This window comes from Hylobates moloch, unplaced genomic scaffold (genome assembly GCF_009828535.3).
Source record: "Hylobates moloch isolate HMO894 unplaced genomic scaffold, HMol_V3 SCAFFOLD_1, whole genome shotgun sequence".
NCBI lineage: Eukaryota > Metazoa > Chordata > Mammalia > Primates > Hylobatidae > Hylobates > Hylobates moloch.
In genome coordinates, this window is record NW_026652276.1 from 38,987,121 (window position 1) to 39,000,140 (window position 13,020).

The window sequence follows — 13,020 nt, forward strand, 5'->3', positions numbered from 1 at the left end:
TGCCAAATACCTAATGATGGGAGATAAGAGATTAAAGTCAGCCTGCTTGCCTTCAAATAGACCACAGCTGAGTATGAAACACAAAAAGTTTAAGTGCCACCCCATAGACTTGTAAAGGATACTAATATGTATCTATCTAGACCCAGCAGCATCAGAAAATATTATGTAGTAATTTTTTTAAAAGAGCAGAAAAGAAATTATTTCAAGTAGCTATAAAAGCATCAAGGAGATAGATTTAAAAAGCATGAATAAGAAAACATGAAGCGTTTAATAAGGGTCATTGTAAGAAAGGCTTAATAGGCAGGCCTTGGGTCAGATGTCTTAGAGCCTTGTACAAGTCATGGTATGGAGATTTAAAAATCACTAGAATATTTTCATGGTTTGGGAGAACATCTTAAGCAAAGGATTGATATGATAACATCAATGTATCAAAAAGATAGTTTTGGCTTCAGTGTAGAAGGGTATAAGGGTGAAAAGGGGCCGGCCTCGGTGGCTCATGCCTATAATCCCAGCACTTTGGGAGGCCGAGGCGGGTGAATCATGAGGTCTGGAGTTCCAGACCAGCCTGGCCAAGGTGGTGAAACCCCATCTCTACTAAAAATATGAAAATTAGCCAGGCATGGTGGCGGCTGCCTATAATCCCAGCTACTTGGAAGGCTGAGGCAGGAGAATCGCTTGAACCCAGGAGGCGGAGGTTCAGTGAGCAGAGACTGCGCCACTGCACTCTAGCCTGGGCGACAGAGCAAGACTGTCTCAAAAAAAAGAGTGAAAAAGGAGAAAACAAGAAAATGTTGCAATAATCTGGCAAAAAAATTAAAGCCTGAAATAAAGCAATGACAGTGGGAATAAAAAGTCGTATTTGAGAAATGTTTAAAAAATGAAATTGTCCACTTTGGTGACATAAGCAGATGTGGGAGATGAGAGAGATCAGGAAAAGTCGAGACTGATTTCCAAGTTTCTCCTTTGAGAAACTGGGTAGATAACGGTGCCTTTGACTTAAATTAGAAATACAGGAGAAACAGGCCGGGCACGGTGGCTCACGCCTGTAATCCCAGCATTTCTGGGGGCTAAGGCAGGCCAATCACCTGAAGTCAGGAGTTCAAGACCAACCTGGCCAACATGGTGAAACCCGGTCTCTACTAAAAATACAAAAATTAGCCAGGTGTGGTGGCAGACACCTGTAATCCCAGCTATTTGGGGGGCTGAGGCAGGAGAATCACTTGAACCCAGGAGGCAGAGGTTGCAGTGAGCTGAGATCATACCACCTCACTCCATCCTGGGCGACTTAAGCAGCTGTAGGGATAAGATAAGAAAGGGCAGACAAAAGAGTAGGGGATGAACTGTTCCATTTTAGATGTGGCAAATTTGAAAATTTTGAGAGACATTCAAGTGGAATTCCTCAAGAGAGCTGAACTAACAACAAGAAATGTGGGTATTATAGATGATATCTAAAGCCACACATCCAAAGGATAAGCAAATTAAGAAAGGTTGGAAAAAAGAGCCTAGAACCAAAAGAGAATGCCAGTATTTTTAGAAAGGGTAATATTCCAGAAGGACTAAAGAGTGGCCACAGTGATACACAGTAAAAAAGATCAATGTAGAAAAGAAGGTAAGTGTGTTGACATTTCAGAAACAAATTTTTTTTTAATGTTTCAAGAAGTCTGTTCTCCATATTTCATATTTTGGCATCAAAATTCTGTTTTGCAACAAAATATAATTGTACATTGTGCAAAATTCACTTACAAACATATTAAAGTTTCTACAAATCTGCATTAACTTCCACAGCCTCTGAACAACTGCAGAAAAGGTTAACACTGATAGTGGAAAAGCTATCAAGTAGCTGGTTCCTTCAAAATTTTGTTTGTATTAGTGTTAGAATATGATTTTGAGCTATCAAAAATATATTTACAAAAGTATCCTATTGATATTATTCAGCTTGATGTGGGATCTTACTTTTTCATTAATAGAAATATATATTTTTACATTAGGAAGTATGGGAATTATTACCAGTTTTCATCTATGAGCAACAATTTTGGAATTAATATATTTATTATTGTATGGGAGAATCAATATGCTATCAATGTTTCCATTTACAATGAGTATGTATTACTTTAATTGTAATAAAAAATGTTATTTGACCCTGAAAGGGCACCAAATCATTTATGAATTTTATTTAAATTATGCAAACATATCACATATTTGGAGAGAAGAATGGAAATAAACACCCAAAATCATCATTTGGGTCATTACATGGTGTAAAAGTTAGGAATAATGGCCATGAAGTCAAAAAGAACTAAACTGAAACTCTCGCTCTGAAACTTCGTGCCTAATTTATAAAGTAGTCATTATGAAGACAACATATATTTTGTGACCTCAAAAGAAAAGTGTCTGATACACAATTGGTACACAATAAATATTGGTTAGATAAATCATTTAATTAAAAAGCTATGTCTTGGCCAGGCGCGGTGGCTCACGCCTGTAATCCCAGCACTTTGGGAGGCTGAGGTGGGCGGATCACGAGGTCAAGAGATGGAGACCACCCTGGCCAACATGGTGAAACCTGGTCTCTACTACAAATACAAAAAATTAGCCGGGCATGGTGGCGCCCGCCTGTAGTCACAGCTACTCGGGAGGCTGAGGCAGGAGAATTGCTTGAACCCAGGAGGTAGAGGTTGCAGACTGCACCACTGCACTCCAGCCTGGCAACAGTGCGAGACTCCATCTCAAAAAATAAAGCTATTTCTTATACAAAAACATTATTCAGTGAATGACATACAATTTGAATTGGAGTAATAGGTTTGCACCAAACAATCCACATGTTTTATATAATACTCCCTATAATCAGTGGCCTGTATTTATAGGATATGTAACTTGGAGTCTACAAACTGTGGTAGAAGACAGTGTTTCCATGAGAAACAATTGTTTTTCAAAGACTCATCTTAGTATATTCAGACACAAATAGTTACAAGAGCTCAGAAGCAACTAATTACTTAAAGGGCCTCAAGGGTATTTCTGGATGGAATGAAAATAATATACTTCATGAACTGAAATTCTTCCCATACAAAGAAATTCCAGTTTGACTACCTTTAAAGTATTTAGACAATCACAAGTGATTTAATACTAGTTTCAATTCAAGATAAAACTTGGTTACGTAATTAAATGCAAACAGATTAAGTATAAAAATTAATAAAAATATGTTCAAATGTGAATCAAAACAAAAAATAGCTTCTTAAAATCAAAGACAACAACAATAATAGAAAAATACCTTGCAGTTTTGCAGCAGTCGTATGAGATGTTCAAAGCAATTGCTGTTAAGAAAAATGGCCTGAAGAACAGGCCTATCTGTACAATCTAACATGGCTGTGATGGTATCTAGGAAAATAAAAAAAATCATCCATGTAAAAATGAAAATTTGGGATCATACAAACATTTACTCTAATCATTTTTCTTTTTAATTTTTAAAACAATTTTGATGTTCAGTATTTTTAAAATGACACCAACACACAAAAGCACATAAAAGCATTTTTATGCTTTTAGAAGCTATACACCAAACAATTAATGTTCGTTATGAGTGGGTGGCAGGATATAAATAACTTTTCTTTTTACTTATCTGAATTTCCTAGTTTAGCTCTAATGAAAACGTTTTACTTCTATAAGGAACTATCAGTTAATAATATTTGTATTTAACAACCTTACACGGGAATACAATAAGAAATCGTAATATATTGGTGAAGGAGCTTGCAGAGCATAGAGACAGAGATAAATAAGCAGAATGACACAGAACAACCAACACAAAGAGAAGGGAAGAGAAACACACACACACACACACAGGCTCTGAGGAAAAAAAGAAACAAAAACGGAAGCCCTCTAGAGAAAGGGCAGATTTTTGAAGTGACCTCTACAGAGATGTTATAGAGGCACATACAAAATTGATTGTATGTGACTCTTTACCATAGGTTACTACAAATGGTGCTTTCTGAAAATTTACTTTTCCTAGAATTTCAAAGTCATAGCTAACTTTCTTTTTAACACTGATGCTTTTAGGAGATTACACTTTCAAAACAATATAGAGACTTGACTTTGTTATTGTTAAAGCAAAGAGGTTGTAACAAACACATCAATTCTATATAAATTATTTTGAAGTCAAAGTCTAAGCAGTCATATGATATGTGAATTAAATAATCAATACTTTCCATACAATGGCCCTGTATTTCAAAAAAAGTGGTAGATATGAAAATAAAAAACAGACTCAGAAAAAGTTGTCATTATGTAATACTTACTCAGCATTTTGATCTGTAGAGCAATAAATCGGTTTTCCCACTGTCTGGACCTTCTTTGATTAGGTAAAGCTGAATGATCTGAATTTAGCAATTTAAAATAGTTCTCGAGAATAGTACTGGTTTCCACCTGACGCTGATCAGAGTTGCTACTGAGAAGGATATGTACCACTTCTGTAAGGCACTTCAGAGTTAGTTCTGCCTTCCTACCCACTTCTTCAGGATCTCCATCCTCCCAAGAATCACAATCTGCCAAAACTCGCATAAGAACTTCCATAGTGGCTGGAGAAATTGCTTGCAAAGCATTCCTCTGAAACATTAGAGACAATAAAAATGAAACCTAAAACTAATGAAGAGTTCTCTATGTTTGCAACGAGAATTTAATACATCTGCAGGCAACCTTTTCTTTTAATAAATACACAAAAATTTGTAACAGATACTCTGATAGACACTGCTGGTGGTTCATACATATTAAATCTTCCCTTCCTCTCAGAAAACTCACTTTACACTCTCTCTTGTGGCTAAGGGTAGCCATGTGACATAGTTCTGGTCAAGGATATATGGTAGTAGACTATGAAGAGGGTATCATTTTATAAACAAAAAGGGAAGGACGCTTTGTCCTTGGGCCTTTCACCTTTTCCTGCCTAGAATGTAAACATAATGCTTGCAGCCACCTTTATATCATGAAGAGATAGTCCATGATTAAAGTAGCAGGCTACAGAAAGAATAGGAATATTGAAGGACCTCAGTCCTTGATGTTCTTATTGAGTTGCTGTACCAGCTCAGCCTAAACCTGGATTTCTTAAGCAAAATGAAACAAATAAAAAACCTCAAATCGATTAAGTCTCTCTAAGGTTTTCAGGCTGGTTACAGAAAATCCATCACAACTGATTTAAACATGTAAGATGACTGGTTTGGTTTTGATTCTACAGACATATTTCTGAAATTCCATATACTAAGTAATTGGTAGCTATATGTCAAGGTGACCAGAAAAACACAGAAATAAACAATATGTATTGCCCTAAATTGTTAAATTACAACATAATGAAACAGAACATAGTTATGCAAAATTATCTGAATTAGCACTTAAGCCATTAGGACTGTTTCCATCAATAATACATAATATAATATAATATAATACATAATATCAACAACAATAATTATTACTATGGAAGAAACTGCTAATGGCCCACCCAACATTCAATTTCCTTCACCTTCCTTATTCAAAGAAACTGATGTTTTCCTGGACATTTGGCCACCCAGAATAAATTCACATTTCCTAGCCTCCCCTGCTGCTAAGGAGGCCAAGGAAGCAAATTTTATCACATTTTTTATGTGGACATATTTTCCTTCTCTATAGTCATATGACTAAGGTTGGCAAATGAGATCAAAAGACAGGGAGTGTCAGCTTTTCAGGACCTCTTTATTTTGTTTTTTATTTTTTCAGACAAGGTCTTCCTCTGTCACCCATGTTGAAATGCAGTGACATGATCATGGCTCACTGCAGCCTCAACTATTCAGGCTCAAGTGATCCTCCTGCCTTGGCCTCCTGAGTAGCTGGGACCACAGGTGTGCACCATCATACCTGACTAATTTAAAAAAACTTTTTTGTAGAGACAGGGTCTCCCTGTGTTGCCCAGGCTCGTCTTGAACTCTGGGGCTCAGAGATCCTGCCACCTCGGTCTCCCAAAGTTCTGGGATTATAGGCGTAAGCCACCATGCCCGGCCTCAGTATCTCTTTAAAAGATACTTGACACATGACATTCGTATCCTTCTTCCTTACCCCCTCTATCTTAGAGCCCCAAATATGAACATAATGGCCAGAACTCTAGAAGCTATCTTGCAGCATGAAACAGAATAGTAAGCGTGACAGATTGACATTCAAAAGAAAACTGAATCCCTGAAGATCCCTGAGGCACCAGATTAACTCTGAATTATTTATTACTTTGTTTTTAATTAGAAAAGTAACTTAAGCTGTTTTAATTTTATTAACTGCTACATAAAGCAAATCATAGATTTAACTGATAAAACTTTTATTTACTTAGTTTTTAAAAGTACAAGTTTGTTAAGTGCTGTACATATATTACGTCATTTAGTCCTTACAAATCTCCCATAAATGTTACAATTTCCGTATTATAAATTAATAAACTAAAACATATGTAAATAGTTTATCCAAGGTCACACAACTAGTTAGAGATGGACACTCAAACCTAGGTCAGGCTGGCTACAAAATCTTTGTTTTTAACATAACACAAAACAGAACAGGTTTCAAATACGCCAGTGGGAAGCCCAGATATGATGCTTTGGGAAAGGAAACCAGTAATTAGACTTTCATTTTTCTGATCTTTATGACACGACCATTTTTTAGCCTTTATATATTCATTTCATCTAAACCCCCTTATACTAATGCCATATTCAACAAACAACTTTCCAACTTTGATATAAATCCCACTATAGCTATGCCTGGATCGCAAGGATTTTCGGTACATAAAATAATAAATTTGACTTCCAGTATCTACTTGATTTTAGTGTTAGGTTTCATTATGGAGGTCTCCTGGGGTTTGACTACCCCTAGGCACTAAGAAGAACAAGGCTCTGTGTTTTCAAAAAGAGAAGGGGATCCAATCAGCTTCTACATTAGTCATAACAACGCCACTTCCATTTTCATTCCTGTATACTTATTCATTTTTTCACTGTAGTAGAGAAATGATAGAAATGGGGAGATAATGATCCAAAAGAAGGAAATCAGCTAATACTGGAATGTGATTAAGCAAACTTACACTGAAAAATAAGATTCTGGTCACCACCCCTCTCACTACAAGGACACTCTTTTCTTCTACTAGGGTGAAGAGGAAAAGGTCACACAGCCCACCTGGAAGCCTAACTAGGGACTCTGGCTAGGTGCCAGAAAAAGGACAGGGCAAATAAAACAAAAGAAATGGAAATTTCACTAGCGCTCTGGAGGCTAACAAGGTACAAGGGTAAAAAGGAATAAAAATATATTTTTTAAAAAGGCCATTGAGCATAAGGGCCATGCAATGAAAAAAAACATACAGAGAGAAAACAAAACAGAGCAAAAACAAGGAGGAAAGGGGAATTGCATTAATATCAACAGGTAGGAAACTCTTTTTTTTTTTTTTTTTTGAGATGAAGTCTTGCTCTGTTGCCCAGGCCGGAGTGCAGTGATGCGATCTTGGCTCACTGCAAGCTCCGCTTCCCGGGTTCACGCCATTCTTCTGCCTCAGCATCCAGAGTAGCAGGGATTACAGGCGCCCACCACCATGCCCGGCTAATTTTTTTTTGTATTTTTAGTACAGACAGGGTTTCACCATGTTAGCCAGGATGGTCTCGATTTCCTGACCTAACAATCCACCCACCTCGGCCTCCCAAAGTGCTGGGATTACAGGGGTGAGCCACCACGCCCAGCCAGGAAACTCTTAAACTCAGAATGGTATTTACAAAATTAATACTCAATAAAATATATCTCAATTGGACATATTAAATAAAAAGAAATCTCCCAAATACATAAAGTCAACTGTTTATGAAGTTCACTTGAGAAACGAAAATTACACTCTCTCAAATCTCCAAACAGAATAAGAAATGATAAATAAATTATCAAACAAGTAGCAGTTGCTTACTGCTAGAAGATTAAAAGTTCCCTACAGCTATAAGTTAAAAAGCCTTATAAAAGGCTCTTGAACTCAAATAAATATCTAAGCATTAAACTTCATGATGCTGTCCTGAATGTAGACAAGGATTTCCTCCTAAATGCCAAAAATAATAAGGTAATATGCCTATTGTATTATTGGCATAATTTTGTATCTTTAAATAAAATTTACTTAAGTTTTTAAAAATACAGGTTTCTAAGTTTTTAAAATTATAATTTAAATATGTAATTTGGTACAACAATATTAAGAACATAGTACACAGATGCTAGTAAGAGAATGTTTAATGTGAAAGAAAAAACTGATAGGTAAAAAAGAGAAGATAAAAACTTTCGACCTAAGATAGAGAAAGAAACAGAGGGATAGAGGGAGGGAATTACAGAGATTTATAAACTTGGATGGAAAAAACCAGATATCTTAATTTCTACTAATCTCTAACTAAAATTTAGTATTTCCTTCAAGTTTAAATGTAAGCAACGAAAGAACAGTAGTATAAATAATACTTGTGATTTTGTTGGCTAGGCACAGTGACTCACACCTGTAATCCCAGCACTTTGGGAGTCTGAAATGGGCAGGTTGCTTGAGCCAGGAACTGCTCAACCTGGGGAACATGGCAAAAGAGTGTCTTTACAAAAATACAAAAATTAGCTGAGTGTGGTGGTGTGCACCTGTAGTCCCAGCTCCTCAGGAGGCTGAAGTGGGAGTAATGACTGAGCCAGGAGGCCAAGGCTGCAGTGAGCCATGATAGAGACACTGCACTCCACTCCACTCTGGGCAGCAGAACAAAACCCTGTCTCAAAACAACAACAAACAAAACAAAACAAACTTGTGATTTTGTCATCAGTAAAAATCATATGCATTTTCATTTATTACAGCTGTTACAGTCTCTCAAAATATCATTTATGCTAATTTCTTCTTGGAAGTTACATTAGTTTCTAGACTTGCTGTTATAGCTTTTTTAATTTAATGTACTATAAAGAAGCACATATTACTATGTCACAGATTTGTTTTATTAATATTTTAGTAACTGCATTTCAGTATAATTGGTTTCCTTTATTTCAGGCATTTAAAACATTCTGACAAAGGGCTTTATCAGATTGCCAAAGGGCTGTGTGGTATAAAAAGTACAAGTGTTAGGAACCTCTGATCTAAACTGTGTGGTTTAAGAAAACACATGTTTATACATGTACTTTCTGAACTATAATCCTTTTGTCAACTAGAATTTATATTCAAAGTTTATGACAGTGGTAAGGCATGGGGGACTCACGCCCGTAATTCCAGTACTTGGGGAGGCTGAGGTGGGCAGATCGCTTGAGCCCAGCAGTTTGACCCACCTGGGCAATATAGCAAAATCTCGTGTTTGCTAAAAATACAAAAATTAACTGGGCATGGTGGTGTGTGCCTGTAGTCCCAGCTACTTGGGAGGCTGAAGTGGGAGGATTGCTTGAACCTGGGAGGCAGAGGTTGCAGTGAGCCAATAGTCACACTTCTGCACTCCAGCCTGGGAAACAAAGCAAGACCCCATTTCAAAAAACAAAAACAGAAAAGTTTATGACAGCACTTAGATGCTTACCTTAAAAAAATACTAGAAATTCTTTTTTGTAAATTTAAAAACACTAGTTGGATTTGTTGAAAAAAAAAAAACATATAAACTTACAAAAATACATTTAGTATTATAAGTACAGAGAAGAGTGAATAAATTTGTGTCTTTAGAAACCAAACTACTAGACTTTGATTTCGTCAAATGGACTGATGAGGTTGACTTCCTCTATCATCTGAAATAAAAACTAGTGCTTGAAAGCTAACATAAATAAGAACTTACAATACCAAAAATTGTTAAATTTGTTTATTTATTCAGTAATTTTATTGTCGTGCTAAATATTACTTAGGTGTTTTGGAAAATAAAAGAAGTAGATTAGTTATAATATATAAGTTCAATATTTGTATGGTGAATGAAATTATAAAAAGACAAAGAACATACTAAATAATCCATGGAAAGCTTTTTGCACTGTTAATTATAATTTTATTTATTAAATTTCAACACTTTCCTTACCTGCCCACCGGCAACAATGGCTCCAAAGAGATGCAGTAAGCAACATTTAAGACTTTCCTTGAGATGTTCACTTTCCTGAAAACATTCTGTAAATAATAAATAAATAAATAAATAAATAAGATTTGTCTTTCACATTATGATTTATCTTTAAGGAATGTCTGATGCAAACACAAAGAACTATTTGTGAAAAGGCTGATCTGTGTTAAGAGCCAGGGTTGACATGCATTTTGTCTTAGGAAAAGAAAAGAGAAGCCATCTACTAGATAGCATTTTAGGTATTTACGTCATCTCACTTAGTTCTCATAATTCTCCATATAAGGATATTTGGCCCCCATTTATAAATGAGGAAAAGGAAGGTCAGAAGTTAATATCTTGCCTGAAGTCACATGGCTACTAACTGACAGGGCTAGAAACTAACCCAAACCTGGCATAAAATTAGTTGTCTCTCTCTTTTTTTTTTTTCCTTTGAGATGGAGTCTCGCTGTATCGCCCAGGCTGGAGTGCAGTGGTGTGATCTCAGCACACTGCAATCTCCACCTCCCAGGTTCAAGCGATTCTCCTGCCTCAGCCTCCAGAGTATCTGGGATTACAGATGCCTGCCACCACACCCAGCTAATTTTTGTATTTTTAGTAGAGACCTCAGATGATCCACCCGCCTCAGCCTCCCAAAGTGCTAGGATTACAGGTGTGAGCCACCGCACCCGGCCCCTTGTCAGGTCTTTATGCTGCTTTTTCTTTGTCCTATGCATGTATAGCCTTTAAAAAAAATAAATAAATAATTTATAATTTTAAAAGAAAGGTTACTATTGGTACCAGAATTTTAGAATATTAGCCCTGGAGTGGATCCAGGAAATCTTTTTGTCCAATTCTTTCATTTTCTAGTTGACTAGTGATGGTCAATTTTTACTAACGAGAGGCGTAATAGTCTTAGTAAAGAGACATCTAGGCTGGGCGCAGTGGCTCACGCCTATAATCCCAGCACTTTGGGAGGCCGAGGCAGGCGGATCACCTGAGGTCAGGAGTTCGAGGCCAGTCTGGCCAACATGGTGAAATCCCGTCTCTACTAAAAATGCAAAAATTAGCCAGGTGTGGTGGCGGGCACCCGTAATCTCAGCTACTCGGGAGGCTGAGGCAAGAGAATCTCTTGAACCCAGGAGGCAGAGGTTGCAGTGAGCTGAGATCATGCCACTGCACTCCAGCCTGGGCGACAGAGTAACACTTCATCTCAAAAAAAAAAAAAAGTGCATAGTACATATATGTACTCCTGCATCATACTTTTTTTGCTTTTTAACTTAATACATTCTGGACATTACTACATCTTTCTACTTTTTTTTTTTTTTTTTTTTGAGACAGGGTCTTACTTTATTGCCTAGGCTGGAGGGCAATCACAGCTCACTGCAGCCTTGGCTGCCTAGGCTCCCGTGATCCTCCCACCTCGGCCTCCCAGGTAGCTGGGACTACAGGCACACGCTACCATGACCATCTAATTTTTTGTTATTTTTTTTGTAGAGCCAGGGTTTTGCAATGTTGTCCAAACTGGCCTCAAACTCCTGGGCTCAGGTGATCTGCCCACCTCAGCCTCCCAAAGTGCTGGGAGTACAAGGGTGAGCCACTGTGTCAAGCCTGGACATTACTACATCTTAACAGATACACCTGCCTAATTCATTTTTTGTAATGACTAGAGGGCATACACCACTACAATGTGTTACCTTCACTTAACCAGTTCTCTACTGATAAACTGCTATGCTTTTCCCCTTTCTTTTGATGCTGTTATGAATACCCTTTTGCATATGTCATTACACACTGGGACAAGACCATAACAATAAAATTATTTCCAGTAACAAATGTTACCAAAAAGAAACAGCTTTGAGGTAACCTGGATAGAAACTTATAATTAAAAAATTAAGAAGTTCCAGCTATATCAGAATAACTGGTACTACACATGGCTTTCAGCTATAAACAACTAGAAAACTGGAGAAAATCAGTTCCAGAAACTGGGTCACAGAACTGTGATACACACAAGAAGGAAAACAAAGTAAGCACAAGGATTACACCACAGATTCCTGTTTGGAGACACTTTCTGAACTGCTACATGGAAAGGAGGAACTCTAAAAGAACAAGCCATTTGCTGAGTTGAGGAGACAGAAATCAAAGTTCAGGGAGGCCTAGGCAACTGGAATTTGTAAAGCAGAGTACTGGAGTGGAGGAAGCTATACAGAGGAAGTGCTCCAGAAATATGCACAGGGCTCATTTTGTGTCTCAGTATCTATCCTCACACAATAGTGTGATATCCCACAAGATCGGCAAAAAACTATGAAGAAATTGTAAGCTAAGTAATTCTCTGATTTTACACAGAGCTAGAAGATGACAGTTCCATTCAGCCACAGTGGACACACAGAAAGATAATGCATAAAAAGGACATAAAAACATATACCATGCAAACTCTCATCATAAGATTGCTGGGTGGCTATATTAGTATCTGACAAAGTAGGCAAGAAATATAATCAAGGCAAGGAATGTTATGATGAAAAGTGGAACTCAATAAATATAAATAAGAAAATACAACTCAATGAGTTTAAGTTTATTGAAGTCACAAAGAGTATTTTCTCTTGCCATAATGGAAATATATTAGAAAGTAATGAAAAAAAGATTATCTGGAGACCCTTTTCATGAGATGGCATTAAAAGGAAGGTGGTCCCTGCCCCTCCCAAAGCCAAAGCCAAAGCCAAGGCTATGAAGGCCAAGAAGGCACAGCTAAAAGGCATCCACCCCACCCCCCACACACATACAGTCTGCACATCACCACCTTCTGGTGGGCCAAGACACCATGGTTCCAAAGGCAGCCCAAACATCCTCAGAGGAACTGTCAGAGAAGATACAAACTTGACTACTATGCCAGCACCAAAACCCCTTTAAGCCACTAAGTCAGCCATGAAAAAGATGACAGGAAACACTTGTGTTCACTGTAGATATCAAGCCCAACAACAGATCAGACAGGCCATGAAGAAGCTCTATTGACAATGAT

At 37.3% G+C, this 13,020-nt stretch overlaps 1 protein-coding gene across 5 annotated transcripts in view; it reads right to left on the reverse strand.

Moving 5' to 3' along the window:
* The window catches only part of NBEAL1 (neurobeachin like 1), a 212,068-nt gene that overhangs the window by 132,824 nt on the left and 66,224 nt on the right, over window positions 1-13,020 (reverse strand). For all 5 annotated transcript variants that reach the window (XM_058439532.1, XM_032754888.2, XM_058439546.1 and 2 more), the window contains exons 8-10: window positions 9,996-10,081; window positions 4,281-4,587; window positions 3,266-3,372 (exon numbers count right to left, since the gene is read on the reverse strand). In XM_058439532.1, the coding sequence (XP_058295515.1) occupies window positions 3,266-3,372; window positions 4,281-4,587; window positions 9,996-10,081 (500 nt within the window). The remainder of the gene's footprint in view (window positions 1-3,265; window positions 3,373-4,280; window positions 4,588-9,995; window positions 10,082-13,020) is intronic.